Genomic DNA, 19,323 nt, shown 5'->3' on the forward strand with positions numbered 1-19,323 from the left:
CAAGAAAGCAACAATAAAAAAACCCCAAACACCAAAGCAAAACAAAAAAAAATCCGAGCACGTGGTGTCATTAGGGATTCTTCATACGTAGGGGGAAAGTGTCAAGGCACGGAAGTGAGTTGTGATTTATAGAAACGCAATCCAAGTTAAGCCATGGTAGAGCGTGTGGTCAGGAAGCAAAAGATCGTGGTGCAGCTGAAGTGTGTTTTGGGGAGGTGGGTGGATAGCTGGGCTCAGCTGCTCACATTGTGGTTTCCTGGGGTCTGATAGCTGTTGGGAGAAGGTGCAGGGGGCTGGGGCTGGCTGGAGTCCTGGTGCAGCATCCCGCAAGAGCTGTTGGGTCAGAATGGGGAGCTGACAGTTCCAGCTCAAGCTCTGTGCCCCTGTTCCCCGAGCCGTGCAGGGCTACCTGTCTCCAGCAAATGGCTTTGCACAGCGAGTGTGCAACTTGTCACTGGTGAGGCTGCACCTTGAATATTGTGTTCAGGTTTGGGCCCCTCACTGCAAGAAAGACACTGAGGTGCTGGGAGCGTGTCCAGGGATGGGCAACGAAGCTGGTGAAGGGTCTGGAGCACAAGGCTTAGGAGGAGCAGCTGAAGGAACTGGGGGTGTTCAGCCTGGAGAAAAGGAGGCTCAGGGGAGACCTTATTGCTCTCTACAACTACTTGAAAGGAGGTTGTAGTGAGGTAGGGGTCAATCTCTTCTCCCAAGTAACAAGTGATAGGACAAGTGGAAACAGCCTCAAGTTGTGCCAGGGGAGGTTTAGATGGGATATTAGGAAAAATGTCTTCACCAAAAGGGCGGTCGGGCATTGGAAGAGGCTGCCCGGGGAGGTGGTGGAGTCCCCATCCCTGCAGGGATTTCAAATGCATGTAGAGGTTGCACTTGGCAACATGGCCAAGTGGTGGACTTGGCAGTGGTTCGACTTGATCACAAGGGTCCTTTCCAACCTAAATGAATCTGTGATTCTATGACTTAGGTGACTCTGAGGATTAACCAGTGCTGGGAAGTGCAGAGTGTTTTCCTGTTTTAGGACAATCTGCCTGTTCTGGGGATCGCAGACCCAGAGAAACACCAATGTAACCTACCTTCCTTCTGCCTGTGTTGGGTATGAGTGCTGCTTAGCTTGAAGCGGCTGTCACAGTACGACTTCGGCCACTATAGCTATTTCAGTCTGAATTAGATCTTACTATTCAAGCTTCTGTAGCATTACTTAATTTTTCCTCTGCTTGTTTTTGTCCTTTCTTAACACTAAGCTCTTGGCTGGATCTTACCTTTGCTTAAACTACTGATTCCAGTGGCCCTGTGTGGCTGTGAGAGTCTTGATGCTTGCTGAAGGGATGAAGCTCCCTCCTGGGATTATGAAGCCCTGCAGAAATAGGGCTTCCAGGTGGGAGCATGGGGGTGAAACTGAGTATTTGGAAAGTGCTGAGTGATCGAGTCCCTCTCCTGGCATTTAACACAGGACTGAACTATCACGAGAGAATTTTTGCTCACCTTGGAGCTAAGCATTCCCCCCTCCCTTGTTGCTATTGCCCTGGATATCCCTGCAGTATTCCTCTTGTCTGGATTCTCATTGTGGGCTTGGCCTCAGAAAAGCCCTTTTGGGTAATCCTTTTTGCTGTTAGATTGGCTGGGAGAGGGCTGTTGGGGCAGTAAGCAAGTGCAAGATCATCTCTGAATTCAGCAGAGTCCTCCAGCGTCCCTCCTGCACTGCCCACCTGACTGCTGCAATTGTATTGATGCTGCAAAAAGCTGGTATTATCACCTAGGGCTTATTTGAGATTTTCTAGCTGGTTTTGCATCCCTTCACCACCTTCTCTTCCTTCTGACCTTGAAAAAGTCCCTCTCAGTACACTGCTGGCTTTCCTGGATCCCAGAGCCAGCATGGTAGCTGCCAATCCCACTCCGCTAGCCTAAGCTTGTTGTGGGCTCAGGCCCTGCATCTGATTGCAGAAGACTTAATGTAGCGCTAGGCTGGTGTAGTGAATCATTAGCATCCTGTTCCAGCTTTCATTGTCTGTTTCATTTCCTGCTCTTGGAAACCCCTGAATCATTCTGTCACAGACTGAATAACAAACTGCATCCTTGTCAGCTTGCGTTACCCAAGAATTTCTTGGCGGGCTTGGCAAAGGCTGACTTTGCTTGAGGTGTGGCCTGGACACCTTTGCTTCTACCGGGGATGTTGTTTATGGGTGGGTTCAAATGCTTTACAAGCCAGCACGGCTTGTGGGACCATCCTCAGTTTGGCATATTAATGTGTCTTCTTTTGGGGTTGTTAACATACCCCCTTCTTAAATGCATTCCTGTGGTTGACCCAAATGGCTTGTTCTGACTGCTAGCTCCTGTGTTTTGAAGGGAATTCAGTCCTGAAGCCATCCTTAGCGGGTAGATTGGTTTGTGCATGAAATAGGTTTCAAGGATTGTCCTCTCTCTCTTGGCTGAGAAATAATATTGGAATAGTACTGTCGTGCTTTCTCTTCATGAGGGTGTAAAAGGCTGAATAGAAGCATTAACTGCAGCTTTAAAGCATTTCCATAGTAAAATAAATCTAATTGAGCAGTTATTGCAGTAGCTTTATAATTTGTGGAAGAGATTAGGAAATAACTTTCAGCTTGCTCTGGCAGAGCACTCCCCTAGGACGTGTCCTGGGTGCTCTGGCATCGCTCTTTGGGTTCTTATTCCCTCCCCTTCTAATTGTCCGGTCACATTTGACTGATGCGGAGTTCAGCCAGAAAAATAATGTAAGAACTTCAGTCTGCGAGCATGTTTGATATAAACCTCAGTTTACAGAAGTAGCACAGTGTCATTCATGCCTTACATTTTGCTTCTGTGGTTTCTCTCTGTAATTTGTCTCTTCTCGGGGTGAGTCTGATGTGTATTGCTCCTTCCCCACGACACAATGCGGTGGTAGGGGATGCTGCATGGAAGATAATAGGAGAGTGGCAGTGTTTGTGAATGACTTCCAGAGTCTCAGCTATGTCCCTTTGTCTCAGGGTGGAGGCTGCAGTGGTGGGTCTTAAGGTGGGGGAAATTGCAGACCTTGGGAGAATGCCAGTTTGTCTCTAGACAGGAGGGGGTGGAAGACACCCTTAAAGGAAGACACTTTATGGAGGAAATATCTCATTGTGTGGAGTTAAGAGCAACCTGAGGAATCACAACTTTCCATTTCTGAGGTTTGAAAATGAAGTCTGCTCCGTGCTGGTACTCCAGTAGGGTTGGAAGTGAGAATGGCATTAAGGAACGGGTCTGCTTTAGAGTCAGTATGTGGGGGCTTTGGACCCCTCTTGAGAGGCTTCTGGGGGATGAGTTGGGGGGCAAGGGTCCTCCCTGCTCACAGAGGAAGGGGCCTGGGGGGAATCCTACCCGCAGTTTCTTTGGCATGGCTTGGAAGATGCTCTGGAAAAACTTAATTTTACGCTATTGGTAGTCTCTGTAAGCAAGGAGAGCTTTCACAGTTCCCTGGTACTGAGTTCAGGGCACAGCCAGTGGAACAAATTTTAAGTGTATGTATGGCCTTCCCTGAAAAGGTGAGAAGAGTGTGTGTGTGTATGTTGGGTCATGCCACTTGTCAGCTGTTCCAGCTTGTCCTGGCTCTTCCTCTGTTCTACTGTGCCATGCTTCAGGGATGGGAGTTTCCAGCCTGGCTCAGGTATGCTGGCTGAAGTTTCAAGACGGATGCCACATTTGAACTTTCAGATGTGAGCAAGTCTTCCAGTGAAAACAGACTTACGCTGTGCCTGGCAGAGGATTAACAGGGGTTTTGTGCTTGTAGGTGGAAGAGCTGCGTACAGGGCAAAATGTGAGTTGGTCTGAATTCTCCTCTCTTGGGAAACTTGTGCCTCACCAGTAGCAGCTCACCAGCCTGTGGGGAAAGCCTTAAATGGAGGGGACAGAAGGTGTGTGACTGCAGCAGAGATCGGTTTGCATTTGTGAGAGTCATGCAAATCGGAGTCCACATCTGCTCTGTTCCCCCAAACCAAGCTTCTCCTGGTTTACTTCCTTACTTTCCTTTTCTGGAGCCTCTTTTCCCATAAGCTCATCTCAGTTCGTGGAGTTCAAAAACCTGGTGTTGATCCACTCCTGGTACTGTTTTTCCTCATTTTATCTGGTGTGTGCTCCTTCTGTTGCCAGTGCTTAATTATACCACTTCGTGTGCCCTTATTCCTGCTTGCCAGCTTTTATGAAGTGGGATGAGCTGAAATGCCTGAATTTGGTGTAGGTCTTAGGTTTCTTGGCAAATCTCAAGGGGAAATACATCCTTCAGTCCCAAATACTGCCTTTATCCTTTCCTTACGAGTAGGAGAAGGTAAGTTTGAGCAGCACCTAACGCAGTGGAGCTGTCGTCTTCTGGGGTCTGTGGTGCAGAGTTGCAGGGGGGCATAATCCATCGTTACAGGCTGGCTGGTGACATTCTCCTGTGGCTTTGGGCTGCCCTTTAGCTCTATCAGCAGGTGGAGTCCTGGGGACTCGCCGGCCTCTCTAGAGAAGTATGTCTGAGAACACATGCTGAGAGTGTTTGCCAGGAGATAACTGCATTCCAGGGAGTGACTCTTTTGTCTTGCTAAAATCGAGGAAATCTGATCAAAGTGCAGCCTGGCTTTGGAGTTTTTCTCTTTCTTTTTGACTTTGTCCCTGACCTACATATTGGATCCCGCCACACTGGTTGGAAGTAATTGAGACCGTAGTGTTAGGCTATTTACCAAGCTGTTCACTTGAAAATAACCTTACTGTGTCCAGTCCACACCTGTTCTGGGATAATTCTGGAGGCAAATAACAAAGCGCCATTAACCCTTTCAGCCACCTGCAGCCCGCTCAAGATCAAACTGTAGAGTGAGGTTATACCTTTGCTGATGCCAGGAGGAATTTGTGACACGAGGTGTGCTTCACTGTTCGTTTCCCAGCTCCGTGAATGACTCCAGCCAGCTGCTGAAGTCAGGCCCGCTATGTGTCCACATCCAAATGAGGACACATTTCAGAGACCTCCTTGTAAAAGTTCCCGCTGGGTGGTAGTTGGTTTGGTGTTGAGTCTGCTGGACCAGAGGCAATGCTGGAAAATATATGTGTGTGTGTGGGGGGGTATTTTCTTTGTTATCCCAGTGGTTGTTTCTGATTAAAGGATCTGTTTTGAAGGGGCTGCTAGTCAGTTGCCTAGAAAACTTGCTTTCATTTAATTAATCATGATGAGTTTAGTCTGGAGGTTTTGTAGGAGAGAGCAAGCAAGCATATCCTTGGCTTCTTTCCTTGGAAAAAAAGCAGGATTTCATGTCTGAAACTGCAGCTCTTTTGTCTCCCCGGGTCGACATCCTTCTCTGTCCTTCGGGTTTTAATTTTACAAGCCATGCGCTTGCAGAGGTGGATCGAGTTTGAAGTCCATCCAGGTGTGGAATGAGGAAAGAACCGTCAAGAAGATTACAGGAGCTATTCTGCAACTCATTAACTCAATCTCTTCCCCTTCTTGTTATCTCCTCCCCATGCCTGGGGCCTTTCAAACTAGTGCTCTAAGTGCTTCTCACTTAATCTAGCCCACCTGGACAGGTGTATGAAGAAAGGAATTGCCTTCCGGGGAAGGACTAAAGGAGCATAGATTGTAGAGGGAGTCTGCTTTTGGGATCTGCTAATCCCAGTTTAACATTATGACAGCTGCTCGTTAAAATCAGGGTGTTTTTTAACAGGCAGTTAAAGGAGAGGCTTTGCACGCACATTTAGCTGAGAATAATAGTGAACCATGTGCATTTGATTTTTTTTTTTTCTTAAATCACGCAAATTGTACATGGAAAGAATTCTCCGGCGTCAACTTGCTGGGGTATGGAATTTACAAGGTTTGCAGTAACATACAGTTTCCTGTTGAGGGGGGGAGAAAATTACAAAGCTTTCTTTTTTTCTTTTTTCTTCTTTTTTTTTTTTTTAAGATCGAGTTCAAACCTCTCATATAAATCCAGCCTCTTTGGAAGGTATACTTACTGTGTTGGGGCTTTTCAGTTGTCTTGGTGGCAGATTGTCATGTAAACTTGTCTAGGTTCTCATTTTTATAGCTACATGTAAAGGCTGCTTATAAACTACGATTTTGTATACGGTGAGAAGGCAGCATGCAGATCTAATTTGGGAGAGTCTATATACAAAGAAAGAAGCAGAGGTTTCTTTGCCTTGGGGAGATGGCTGTTTCTTCCTAGCTGAATGTCAGTAAACTTGGTCTATTAACGTGATTTTCTCTGCAGGACTGTGGTGTTGGATAAGAAACATGAAGAGCTGAGGCAGAGGAGGGACTATCAAAGAGACATTTGCTGTATTTTATGTAATTTCACTGCAGACTTTACCAACTGCCTCACAGATCAGTGCTTATTTGCTGGTTGATTTCTTGCAGGCAGTGCTGTGGAAGTGAGAAACTGTGTGGCCACTACACACACACCCAGATCCACTGAAGGAGCAGTGTCCTTTTCTGCCAGCCCTTAGGCATGAGGCATGAAGGGCAGGTCTGTGATGCAGAAAGATTGAAAATTGCCCCGGGTAGTTTTGTTGCTGGAAATCCTTACTCCTGCAGCTACTTAGGTTCAGGCAAATTAACTTAATCCACCGGGACTGAGCAACTAGCCTTGGAATGGGAGTTTCTCTGCTATGTTTTTGGCAGCGCTGCTCCAAATCATTTGTGGATGGGAATAACCTTTCTGTCTCCTGGGAAATGCCAGTCTCTTGTGGCCTTTTCTTCAGCTGGCTGTATTGCTACCTGGGATTTTCATATGTGTTTCCAGCAGCCAAATATCCAGCCGTTCCCCCTCTGTTTGACAGAATTCTGGCTGTTTCAGAGCTGGAAATTTTCCAGATGTGCATCGGTATAAGAGAAGTTTGTTGAGCAGTGTCGAGCAGAACTTCTCTTTCAACTCAACACAACTTGCTTCAGCCTCAAGGGGCTGATGCTGCCAGTTTGACCCTGCCTCCTTTAAAATGATAATGAACTGGCTCTTGTCACATGGTTTGGAAAGCATCTTTGTGGCGTGGGGCTAATAGTCACAAGTCTTTTTAATCTCAAGTGTGTAATTCTGAAGCTATAGTGCAACTTCCCTTTACCCCCCAGCTTTAAAAGACTGAACTCTTGTTATGCTACACTGAGTAATAATGTTTTTCTTCCCCCTTGTTCCCTTACTCACCAGGTTGTTATCATGTAGAGTACTTGCTGATGGGTACTTGGGATTTTTTTTTTTTGTCTGGTTCTTTTTACATTGCATAGATGGTTTACCTGGTGTGCTCTTGCTCTGCTCTGTACTTACAACCCTGCCTCTCCTCTCTCATGCTGTGTCAGGCCTTTCACTTGCAGGCTCCAAGATGTGTGCTGGAAGGCAAGACCCCGTGGTGTGATGCTGGCAAGAGGAGCTAGGAGGGCAGGAGGAGAATGCAGATTTCTCTAAGAGGGGACCGAAAGACTGAGGCTGTAGATTCAGAAACTGGAACCCAGAACTCAAGTGGCAAACAGGGATACTTGTGTGTGTTTCTGTTAAGGCGAATTCTTGTGGTGCCAAGACAGGTTTTCTGCAATTTGGGATTAAAAAGGAGGCTGCAGTGTGTGTGTGTGTGCATGCACGTGCTTGTGCGTGCACACTTAAATGCTTATCTCCAGATCTGAGCTTTCTAAACTTGCCTGTGCTCTAATTGCAGAGTGCAGACTCTGCATGCAGAACAACCCAGCCTGAAGTGATAATCCCAGGCTCAGTCCCCAGGGAATGCCTGGCACTGCTCTGGCCTGGTTTTCTTAATGGCTCTGCTACTTGCTGCTGGTTTGTAGGTGGTTTAAATTGTTATCTCTGAGCACCTTGCCCAGTTTGGGCAGAGCTCTTAGGATCTCTGCTCCTCTAAGAATACCTGTATGTTGCAAATTATCTATTAATTTTTAAAAACTGCTCCCTCCCCCCCCATGATGGGCCCAGTTTGGGCTTGTGCCAGCTCAACAGACTCACTGAAAAGGGGTGCAAGCCCAGCCTGCACTCCCTGTTGACACACAGAGAGGAGAGTGGGAAACCCTGACTTCCAGCTGTCCCTGCCTGCTCTGAACAACCAACCCACCCTTGCCCTCACCACTGCATGATCTATATACATGCAATCCCCTTCTCTTGCACAGGAGAATTCCTATTTTTCCTTGGCTAATAATCTGTGTCTGATTTAGTTTCCAGGCGGACCGTCCTGCATTAAATGTCGTCATTTTCCCTCTGCTTCATGAGGACTTGACAGAGGTCATCAGAGATGTCCCCATGCGGCACTTGGATGAAATTACCTTGTTTAAAAGCAGAGTGGCTGAGGAACCTCCCAACTTGTGGTGGTGACTGTCACAGCATGGAAAGGACAGTCAGAGTGAGCACATGAAATAGCTTTTTGTTGGCCTGGATTTCCCATCTTCAGCTCCTGGCCACCTTGCTAGATGCTGTACAATCACTTTTAATAGGTGCAATTGCAAAATAAAAAAAGCTGGTCCTTTGCAGTGGGAAAACATCTATTGGATAGCGCTTGCATCTGAAAATCCTCTCTCAAAGGCTTCTGGAATCTGATGAGTATTTCCTTGCAGTTGATAGGAATTGTTTTGTTATTTTACTGAAGTTAAAGGTAAGAGAAACTGACTTAACAATGCTCTTTCCCCTGTGTCGCCTGGTGTATTTCCTAAGGACCCCTGTGTACTTTGGCAGTGTGCTTTGTGATATTGGTGGAAATCATTCTTTGCTTTGGTCTATTTTTGGCAAAGTAGAAAGTCTGAGCCCGCTAAGAGGCACAAAAATGTGTTGCTCAATTGAAGTGCATCACATCTTTTCTGTGTTACAAATATGCATTTGTAGTCACGTACATGCAATCAGATATTTAAAGGGGTTTTTTGATTGAGAAGTACCACAAGGACTCTCTTTTATTTTTGAATAACAAATTAAATTCATTAGCGCCTCGATCATGGTATGTTCTTGCTGATGCTGTTTCCATCGGTCTGGTGGAAGAAGTTCTCAGCTTTTTTGGAAATCCTTGTCCTAGGGTAGATGGTGCCTACAGTGAATAAGCTGAGGCTCAGATCTGATTTAAATGCAGTCTGTCTTGCAGTGTAGATGGGAATGTAGTGTTCCAGTTCTGTCCTTAGATCCCATGCCTTGAGCTCATGCTAATTTTAGAGATGTTATGATGTATTTTCACAGTGTGATTTCAGTCAGCTTCTCTGCTCCACAGAACTTCCTCAGGCGTCAGTAGTGGTCTGGATCACTTTCATATTGCCTTATTTACTGAGCACTTTTGAAAGCATCAGACAGCTGTACCAAAAGCCGAGTTACCAGTTCCTGGAGCCACGGTTCTGGGTGGTAGTTGGATTTCCCTTCTGCTGGAGTATTTTGTAGTAGCACAGTGGGTCAGTCTGATGCAAAACAGCTATCAACCAGAGCTAACTTCTCCGCCTAGACACTTGCTAATGAGTTGAGCAGTGCTTTTCTGAGGAGGCCCAGTGTTGTCCAAAGATGATGTCCCCATCTCCTTTGTCGGCATTTTCTGCACAAGATGCCATCTCCCAAACGGTTTTCTGCTATCAGTTTATAGGAAGCCTGGTCTGATGGAATAGATTTGAGAGTAAAATGCATCTCCCAGCTTTGGAGGACTTTCCCTCCTTACTTTTCCGTCAGTCAGGTGTGAACCTGCCGGGAAATCTGTCTTGCTGGTGTAAATCTTGACCCAGACTGGGGTAACACTTGTGCTCAGATAGATTACAGTGTTAATGAGCAGGTTAATGTTAGCCTTCTACTAACACAACTCTGTTCATTGCTGGAACTAACCCCTGCATGCGTTTGCTGTCTGCCCTGAGTTTCTTTCCCTTCCCCACTCAGGACAGGGTGCCAGCACTGGTCTCCGGTTTGTAGCCTGTAACAAGGTGGTGAGGCTGGCTCGTGCTTTTTCTGGAACAGCTGCAGCTGAGCTGTGATCACTCCTCAAGTATTTGAGACTCAGCCTTAGGTTAGGCACCTTGCAGGTGAGTGTGAGGAGCTGGTGCCCTGCTCTTGGCATCCTGCCACTGTTTTCTTTCCTGATCTCCCAACGAGGTCATTCTTTCTACCTCTTGTCATATTACTTGCCTGTTTGAACCCCTCCCTCCCTTTCCAACAGCTTTCTTCTGTCCTTCTTCCCTCAATTCAGCAAATCAGATGTACTTTTTGGTAGGAACGTGAGCCACTGCTTTGTCCAGTTCAGGCCACTTCAGGTCTGCCTAGTTTTTGCCCATGTTTCTTTGCTTGAATAAATAAGCAAGGGTTAGGCAGTGAGTGTTTGCAAAGCTGCTTTCTCCTCCTTGTTTGAAAAATTAGTAAAGCTGCTTTCTCCTCCTTGTGCCTCTAGCCTCAGGGCAGGGTTGAGAGAAGGCTGAGGGTATGGAGCCAGTTCTCTGATGCCTAAGGGGACCGTTCTGTCCTGTGGAGGAATCCCAACATTTGGTACATGCTACAGGAGGCCATTCCGACTCTCAGCAGGGATTTCCCCTCCACGTGCATGCTGTGGCATGGGCAAGAGTTTGGCAGAACCACCAGCTTGCCTGTTCCTGCCCTGCTGCAAAGTCTGGGCTGGGGGACAGTGGTACGCAGAAAACACCTGCTGCTTAATGGTGGTGTTAACCCTTTGGTCTTGGGGGTTAGAGTAACCCCATGAAACATGCCGTACCTTTTGCTTGGCAAAGCGATACCCATCTGCCTGGTGTCTTGCTAGATTGGGGCAGGCAATCAGGCATGTTTTATAACGGCATTATTCTGTTGCCTGGAGTATGATGTTTAGACATCTGTATTCACACAAGCGGGTCAGAAGTCCTGATGCAAATGCTACCCGTTATAATCGGGGCTAGGAAAGGTCACCTACAGGTAATAAAGATAGCACCACAAATAGAAATAAAGAGCTAAAAACTCCTTCCACCCCCAACCCCCCAACTTCGGGCCAATGCTCAGTATCTCTACTACAAATCCTCTCATGGTGAGTGAGAATTTCCGCTGCTTCTGCACTCCATGCAGGATTCACCAGATGTTAATAATGTGCTTATTTTCTCTAAGTGCTATTTTGGCATCGGTGTTAATTACAATTTATATTCTGCAACATTTACACTGGGAAAAGAACCCACCCTAATAGTCCCCAATTGGCAGAGCTGGGCTATTAAACATAGCACCATATGTTCTGAGCAGAGCAATATATGGGACTCGGAGCCCTCTCAGCACCGAGACTCCGGCGTGCAGCATTAGAAGAGGAGAGGAGAACAGGGAGATGGGTGTTTTGTTCCTAGCTTTTATTTAATATGAAATTCCCCCTCCTTTTCTCTGGACTCTGTCCCCATCTCTCCAGAAATCTCCCTCCTGCTATCTGTGAGCATCTAATGAGGTCATCTCTGAGCCTGCTGATGCCACTGTCCGTAGTCTAAAATAAATGAATTCAATTACAGAAGGTGCCCTTCTTGCAGGGAGTGCCTCTGCTGGATTCCCAGTCCCTGCTGGCATGTTTCTTGCTGCACTGCAAATCAGACCTTCGATCTTTGGGGACTGCAGAAGAAATCTTTGCTTTGACCACCAGCAAGGTGTCCGTGCTCCTTTGGGACAAAGATATTCTGGGACAAGTGCCATTAACATGTAAAATCAGAAGTTGTTTGCTGCTCTGCTGATGTCCAAACTCTTGTTTAGCAAAGTGACACTTGGTTCCTGCAGGCTGGCAGCGTCTAGACCCGGAGAGTGACAGTGGTTTTGTTGCAGGGAATTTGGTGGGGCTAATTCATCAGTGTTTCAGTAGGTTTTGTAGAAGGACTGTAGGTTAAAGGGTTGCTTCCTCAGCTGTTTTGCAAAGCTGATTTCATGGTCTCTTTAGAAAATGGCAGTGTATCTGCTGCTCAGTTTGGGAGGGGGACTGCATGACAATGGCCTCTTCCTTCAGGAGGGCTTGGGCTGCAGTCGCTTGTCTGTTAGGGAAGCGGTTCGGCAGGAGGAGAAGGGATGGCAGTGAAAGGAAGCAGGGCAGGACTGCGTCATGGACCTTGACCTGTCGGCCAGACATGCACTGTGAGACTTGGCCTCAGTTTCCCCACTTGTGCAAGGGGAGGAGGGCTCACCTGCCTCGTGCAAGGGAGCTTGCAGGCGTGGAAAATGCGCTCCCCTGCAGACGAGGATGTGCTCCCTTGGGAGGGCAGGGCAGGGCTGGGGCTGCTGGTGCAGGCTGCTGAGGAGCGGAGCAGCAACCCTGCTCACGTTTATTTGCATGACTACCTCCTCCTCTGCCAAGGCACCTGAGACCCAGGGGAGCAGAGTGGGATCTGTCCCTTCACCTTGCTGATCTTCAGAGGCATGAAAGTCCTGGGGTGACGTACAGGAATGGGGCTGTACGCTGTGAGGTGCTGGGTACTTTCCCCCAGGAGCCTTTATTGAGGATGGGTTACATCCCCCACGGCTGCAGAAATGTGGGGCTTTTCCGTTTGTGGAGTTAATCGGTGCGGAAGGGTTGTTTTGGCTGCTCGAGGGAGATGCAATTCCCCCTCGGCAGGTCCCAGGGGAGCCCCGTGCAAGGGAGCCCCGTGCAAGGGAGCCCCGTGCAAGGGAGCCCCGTGCAAGGGAGCCCCGTGCAAGGGAGCCCCGTGAGCCGGGCTGGGTACTGCAGGAGCAAATCTCCTTCCATTGCAGCTCTCCTGCCTCTTTGATTAGATGCGCAGGCAGCCGGGGTACTCTAGCAGGAGAATCATTTCCATAGAAACCAATTGGGATGTTGTACAGGGAATAATGATTAATAGTGAAGTGATGTTGCCTTAGGCCCTTTTCATTTTTTAGGGGGCAGCAAGGGACAAAACGGAGCACAGGCAGGGGGACAGGCAGGCTCGAAAACTAATGGAAACCATCCCTTCCATCAATTTCCAGGGCAGCTTCCCCTCTTCTCCTCCTACCCTGCCCCCCACCGCTGCTTCCCAGCTTTCGTCAAATTTTCAAAATGACTAACCTGGTTAGAAATAATCATAATAATAAAAAAGGATGGATGAGGTCTGACTACTAACATTGTTGCTGTTAGCAGCAGGATTTCAGCCATAAAACATGAAGCAAGGGAGGCATTGACCTTTCCGCTGTTTGAAATGAATGGAGACATCAATATCTATTGTTTTGTGGCATTGACCTCTGACGCTCTTGTTTCGCCCTCCCCTTTCTTTTTTTTTAATTTCCCCCTGACACTTGAGGAAAGGGGTCAGTTTGTACCATCTATTGATCCCGATCTTACTTGGTGATAGGGAAATAATTAGAATTTTAAAGATCTCTGCTGCATGCTGGCAAAATACATACACAGACGTGCACACTAAGCCCCCGCTTCCTGCGTTGCGTTCTCCCCCCTTCCTTGCAGAGATTCAAAGCTCTGAGATCTGAAGGAAGACAGATCAATATAGGTTTAATCATGATGGGGTTTTAATTTCAGTTTTTTAAATGGTAAAGTGTAACGTTTTATGTTAATGTTGTCGGAGTCTGGCTGCCTGGTGCCTTGTTTTATTTATTGTTTTAAGTAGCCCCTTCTTTTGTGAACTTCATCTATGTACAGAGAATGTGAAATCAGGCATTGCTAATTAGCTGTATGACAATTAAGTAATGTAGCACAAAACCATTAGGACACTGGATTTGTTTTTGAAGTTTGTCCTTTGAAGTGGAAGCTGCAACTCCCTGCCCAAGGCTGCTGGGGAAAATGTTTTTCTATCAAAACTTTCTTTGAAAATAAAATGTCAGTGTAAGAGTCCCTATTTCTGTCGTCTCTCCCTATAAACAGCGGGTGGAAGTTGTTTCTCATTGTAAAAACTGCTGGCATTGATAGAAAGGGGAATTTAGAAAAGCATTAAGTGGGCAGTTGGTCTCCAAACACCCTCGGTTCTGGTAGAGATGTTACCAAAGCTGCTTGTTTAGCTTGTTGCAGGAGAACGGTGCTGCTTTAGGAGAGGAGACCCAGGTCACAACCAGTGCCCTGGAGATGGCAAAGGGAGGTGGCCCTCCAAACTGTGGGTTCGCCTCTGAGGCCTCAAGTGCCATCAGGATGTGGTACAGCCTGGTTGCAAATACTGACAAGCTCCTCGGTTTGGGCTCCTCCATCTGTGCGCTCGTTTGACACTTGTGTTTGCATCTGGCCCTTTGTTCTAGTAGTGAGTCAAATTCTGAATGTGCAACTTTCATGTACGCTGGTGGCATGTAAAACTTCAAATAAAGAGTGAAACGGATTTTGAACCAGGTCTCTGCTGTTGCCTTCTGCCTCTGATTTCCCTCTAAAACCAAACCCAAAGCCATCCTCCTAGGAGGCATGCTTTGGCGTTGCATTTTAAGTTTAAGCAATGTGGGGTGAGTTGCTGCATGGGCAGGGACATGCCTGGGTGTAGCCCCAGTCTGGACTGGGAGCAATGGAAGTGTCACCCGCTGGGAGTGCTGGGCTGAGCGGTGCTAATGGGGTTTACAGCCCCGTTCCCCCAGGTCTGAGGTTTGCCGATGCTGCTCTCCGCACCTTGGTGCTTGTGGCTCTGGGCTCAGCTGCAGGTTAAAGAAGGAGCTGCTTTGTGTTTAGGAAATGCGTCTCCTCCGTGGGCCTCGGAGCAACCCACTGCTGAGCCGTGTTGCTGTGGGACAGAACAACCGTTATCCCAGGGTAAGTGAACCCAAGTGACTTGCAGAAGGTCCGTCACTCTGAGAAACCCCAGGGTGTACCCTGCGCCGTGCCCCAACCTCAGGCAGCAGGCTGGGTCGGCACTGCTTCTCTGTGTGAAGCCAAGCGCTGAAATCAAGGATTAAACGTGAACGGGGGTGGCCAAAATTCTATTAATGCCACCACAGCTGCATGGATGTAGTGGAGCTGGGGTGGCTGCGGCTGTGGGAAGGGGAAGCTGGTATGGTGGAAGCAGGTAGTGCTGCTTGTGACGAAGGAAACTGCAGGGATTAACCTGCCCTGGCAGCAGCACTTCTGCCCTTGTAGCTACGGCAGACGCGTGGACCCTGGATCCTGGGGGGCTGCGGTGGTGGCTGAAAGCGTATCGCCACCATTGGGGGGGTGGAGGGGACTGGGATGGATGTCCCGGACCACAGCCCTGTGCACGATACAGCTGGGGCAGCACCAGCTGCTGGGCTCGCCTGTGTGGAAGGGCTGGTCAGTGCTAAAGAAAACGCACATCCTATTGAACCATCTCTTGTGTTGCTGTTTTTAGGGTGCCGGATAGTGATCCGTGGGGAACCTGGGCTTCAGGTACTTGCAACGTCTACTTTGGCTTTACAAAATCCACAAAACAAACATGCAAGAGGAGCAGCTTGGTGGAAAATGGTGCAGCTCATGTACCCACAGGATTAAATCAACTCACCCCAGGTAGGTGAAGCGGGAGATCACTCAAAATTGACGTGTGATCAGTTTTTAGAAGGTGAGTGAGTCTGTGCAGGGCACGGGGTGGGACTGCAGGAGAGCACGTGTGCTACAGTCTTGCCCTGCAGTGCTCCAAGGGCCCGCACCAGGTTTTATTTCAGAGGGGATCATGGGCGCTCTGTTGTTTTTCTTTTCTGGCAGGTCTGCTCGCTAGGGCATGGAATGGAGACCCTCCCTCCATCTCTCCTGCGCTTGTGTTTAAGTTATGGATTTTATTGTTCCAATAACTTTTATCTAAATGTATTTTTGGGGGAGGGAGGAAAGAGATAAGGAGGGAGGAGGCTGAGGAAAGAATGTGCTTTTGGACTCTGCTAAGTCTCCAACTTATCGCTGGGACTTGCCGTGGGGTTTCAGCATTAACAGTGCCAGAGGAGGGCTTCAGGGGGAGAAATGGCTGAGAGGGCCGTGTTCGGTATGGTACACGGGTGGGAGGAAACCTGGGGAAGGCCTGCGCAGAGCAACCCTCTCCCCGCGCAGTACTGATCTTGTGCCCTCTGCCAGCTTATCTGTTGGCAAGGAGCGACACGACGCGGTTTCCAGGAGGGGAAACCGGAGCAGAGGTGTGGAAAAGCTGAGGGTGAAGAGCTTGGCAGGGGGAGAGATCTCCTACAACCACTTGGATGTCTCAGTGTGGTTTTGGTTTTGCCCTTATCTATACAGCCATTATTTAGGAAAGTATTGATCTCTGTGATGGGGGAGGGGGCAAGAGGCACTTCTGCTCACTGTGGGGGAGGAGGAGGCTGGGCAAGTGCCTCAGACTAGATCACGGCAACCCAGGATGCATTTAAAGAGAAGAAAAAATAAGTTTGGGAAGGCTACTGGCTTGCACTGTGGGTTTTCTCTCTCCTGCCTGTCTCCTGATGAGGATGCTGGAGCCCTGCACCTCCAGAGATGCTCGATAGTTCCTGGGCCGTCAGAGACCTTTGGGCTGACAGCAGCCTGCAGATGTGCAGAAGACCATTTCCAGATCCTCCTTGTCCTCCAGACCCAGCTGTGTGCAGAGGGGAGGGTAGGACCTGCTCGTGGCGAGCAAGGCTGTGCCTGCCGTGGCTTGCTGTGTGAAGGGGCAAGGAGGCCTGTACGTGCAGGTCTGGGTTGTTAATGATTTCCCCTCCCTGCCAAAGTGCCACGTGGTGGGGCAGTGGCTGTCCCCTGCTCCCTTCCCCACCCCGCTGCCTCCATTTTCTGCCCAACCGACTTGTTGCACCCTGGTTTAACTGGGCTTGCTGGGAACCAGCAGGTTACTAACACCACAGCTCTGCAGCCTGCACGTTTCGGGCAGAGGAGGGTCAGCGGCGGGGGTGATGCACTTGGGGTGTGAAGAAGTCCTGGAGATTCAGCAAGGAGGCAGGGGCGAAGCATCTTCAACAATGTCTCTAGCCCTGGAAAGAAACTGGCTGGTAATTATAGTTAAGGGTTCGGGGAGGACATTTCAATGGATCAGGTGATCCAGTACTCTTCTGCCTGGAGATCTGCTCCTCTCTCCACTTTGCAGTCTCTGGCTGCTGGATTCCTGAGCACTGTAGGCCAAAATGGGAAGCGTGGATAAGCGCTAATGCTGCCCTCTGGGCTGGTCCACCTGATCTGTCTTTCATAGCCCTTATCTCCCACCAGCTGCTCTTCAGCATTCAATGTGTCTTGGGTGGGAGCATCTCAGAGGGGGCAGGTCTGCAGGGTGCTGGCTGAAACACCTCCCAGACCCTCACCCTCAGCCTAGAGCTCCGAACGCTTGTTCTTCCATCTTCTGCCACCTTGTCCGGGGGGTCTCTAGGCTTGGGATGGCAGAAGAGGTCCTCCAGGTCTGTGCTCTGAGTGCAACTTGTCACCCCCTGGATCATGTTTGGGAGCAGGCTGTGCATCACTGGCTCCAAGCTGGAGGCAGGCGAGAAGGGAGTACGGAGGAGAGAGGCCGAAACGTTTCATCTCCCAGAGGCTTCATCTGTGGCCGTGGGATGCAGCTGACAATTTCCAAGGTGCTACTTGTGTGCTTGCTGCCTCCCAGGCCCCAGCGACAGCCTCTCCCCAGGGGCTGACAGGCGAGCCGGAGGTGGAGGACGCGTGCACGAGCCAGAGTGTGTGTGCGAGTGAGAGTCTGACCATGGGGATGGATGGAAAGTCTTGGGAGGGACCAGAAGGAGACAAGAAATGGTGTTGCCTGTGCATGGACAAGTTGTAGCCGCAGTTCAGTCCCTGTGATCCAGCCCTTCTCACATCGTTCCCCTGAGATATGATGGTTCTTGTGGTGCTGTGGTCTCATCAAGCAGAGATGCAGAGAGTGGGGTGGTCCTGTAGTGCCACCCTCTGGGGCTGGCATCAGGGTGGACTCCGGTGTCCTGTTCTCATTTCACTGTGTTTGAATTTGCTTTCTGGTGTGCTGGTGAAGGCTTGCGTGGAGAGAGAGAGCCACAGCGAGTGGGAAAGATGAGGGAAAGGGATGAGCTTTCTCTCTCCTATGAAGCACAAACGGATGGAGAAATATTTCTGAACAAACAGGTCCCTCATCCCCGTCTTCTGGAAGCTGTGTTATCAGAGTACCATCGCTGTCCTCTCTTCTCCTTCCCCCCAGTGAACAGGAATTAAAAATACAACTAATAAAACCATTTTACTTTCTTCAGGAGGAGGGGAAAAAAGAAAAAAAGGAAAAAAAAAAAGCCTTGAAAATGCTAAAGGACATAAAGGGCATTCATGAAAGGGTTGGATGGTGGTTATTGCAGCAGGGGGAAAAACATTATTTCACTGTGCAGATAAAAGGAAGTGGAAAAGCAGCATATTTATAGCTAGGGAGCCTGGATTCCTTGTTAAGCCGCTATTATCAAATTAATGTCAAAATGCATCAAACAGGCACGAGTGTTCTGGGCCCCTTATGCAAAGTGCTTGCAAATTGGTTACAAATACATTTGTTTACAGGGTACGAGGCAGCAGCGAGCTAATTAGTCATTGTACCAGGGTTGTTTTGTGTCTTTTTTTTTTTTTTTTTTTAAATTTTTTTTGGCAATTACACAAACAAGCTGTTTTGAAGTATAAATACGAGCTGCATTACAGCCCCTTTAAAAGGGAATCAAATAGAAATCATGGGATGCGGAGGGCTTGACGTGAGTGGCGCGGAGCACCGTTGCCCCTCATCGCTGGCCTCTGTGCAGATGCAGCAGCACTTGCTGGGGGCTGGGCTCTGGGAAGTGGCGTGAAAACCCGTCCAAGAGCATCAAGGGGATAAGTGGGTGGAAAGGGAACAGCTTGTGCTTCTGGGTCCTCTGGGGGGGATGAGAGCTGCCCCTTGTGTGGGACGTGGTGCCAGGATGGGGATGGCTGTAGCCGTTCCAGCTAGCCCAGTGCTTCAGATGCCATAAGGCTGCAGCCACGTCCCATGCTGGGGACTGGCTTTTTTCATACAGGACCTGTTAAGGTTTCAGCTGCCCACCAGTACCGTGGGAATTCACTTGGGGCCTGGGATATTTTGGGGAGCTTTAGCAGCAGCTGCCAACTCAGGTTATGAAGCGGCTTGTGCCCAGCCAGAGGGTACCAACATGGTTTCAGGGGATGCTTAAATTTAACGAGCATCCCATGGATGGGGGATGGTACCCACTTGGCATGAAGAGTCTGGTGACCATGTTTTTGGGGCTTCTTTAACCAAACCATGGGCTGTGCCTCCAAACTTGTCAATGAGGGAGCAAAGCAGGAAAGCTTATCTGATCCTCAGTGGTGGGAATGGCTGGGAAGGGGAATTTGGTCGGGGGCCAAATGGAAACTTCCCACTGCCCTACATCTTAATGTAACCCATTCCGGGAGTAAATCACACCTCTGCCACTCAGGGAAGCTGCTAATTGCATCTGCTCTGGTGGGGGAGGATAAAGCCAAGGGGAGTTTACTACCGTTATTATTATTTTTAATTTACTAGGAAAAAGAAAGGAGAAAGGAAGAAACAAGTTGTTGCCCCTCTCATGC

The 19,323-nt window shown here is 48.8% G+C and overlaps 1 protein-coding gene across 2 annotated transcripts in view; it reads left to right on the top strand.

Moving 5' to 3' along the window:
• The window catches only part of FBXL18 (F-box and leucine rich repeat protein 18), a 59,348-nt gene that overhangs the window by 11,254 nt on the left and 28,771 nt on the right, over positions 1 to 19,323 (top strand). The window contains exons 5-6 of one of the 2 annotated variants that reach the window (XM_080383867.1): positions 14,539 to 14,619; positions 15,173 to 15,303. In XM_080383867.1, coding sequence (XP_080239993.1) covers positions 14,539 to 14,581 — 43 coding nt within the window. In that variant the 3' untranslated portion in view covers positions 14,582 to 14,619; positions 15,173 to 15,303. Of the gene's footprint in view, positions 1 to 14,538; positions 14,620 to 15,172; positions 15,328 to 19,323 lie in introns of those variants that run through there. The other variant, XM_080383866.1, reaches the window with a different exon arrangement.

The sequence above is a fragment of the Falco punctatus genome, assembly GCF_963210335.1.
Source record: "Falco punctatus genome assembly, chromosome: 4".
Classification (NCBI taxonomy): domain Eukaryota; kingdom Metazoa; phylum Chordata; class Aves; order Falconiformes; family Falconidae; genus Falco; species Falco punctatus.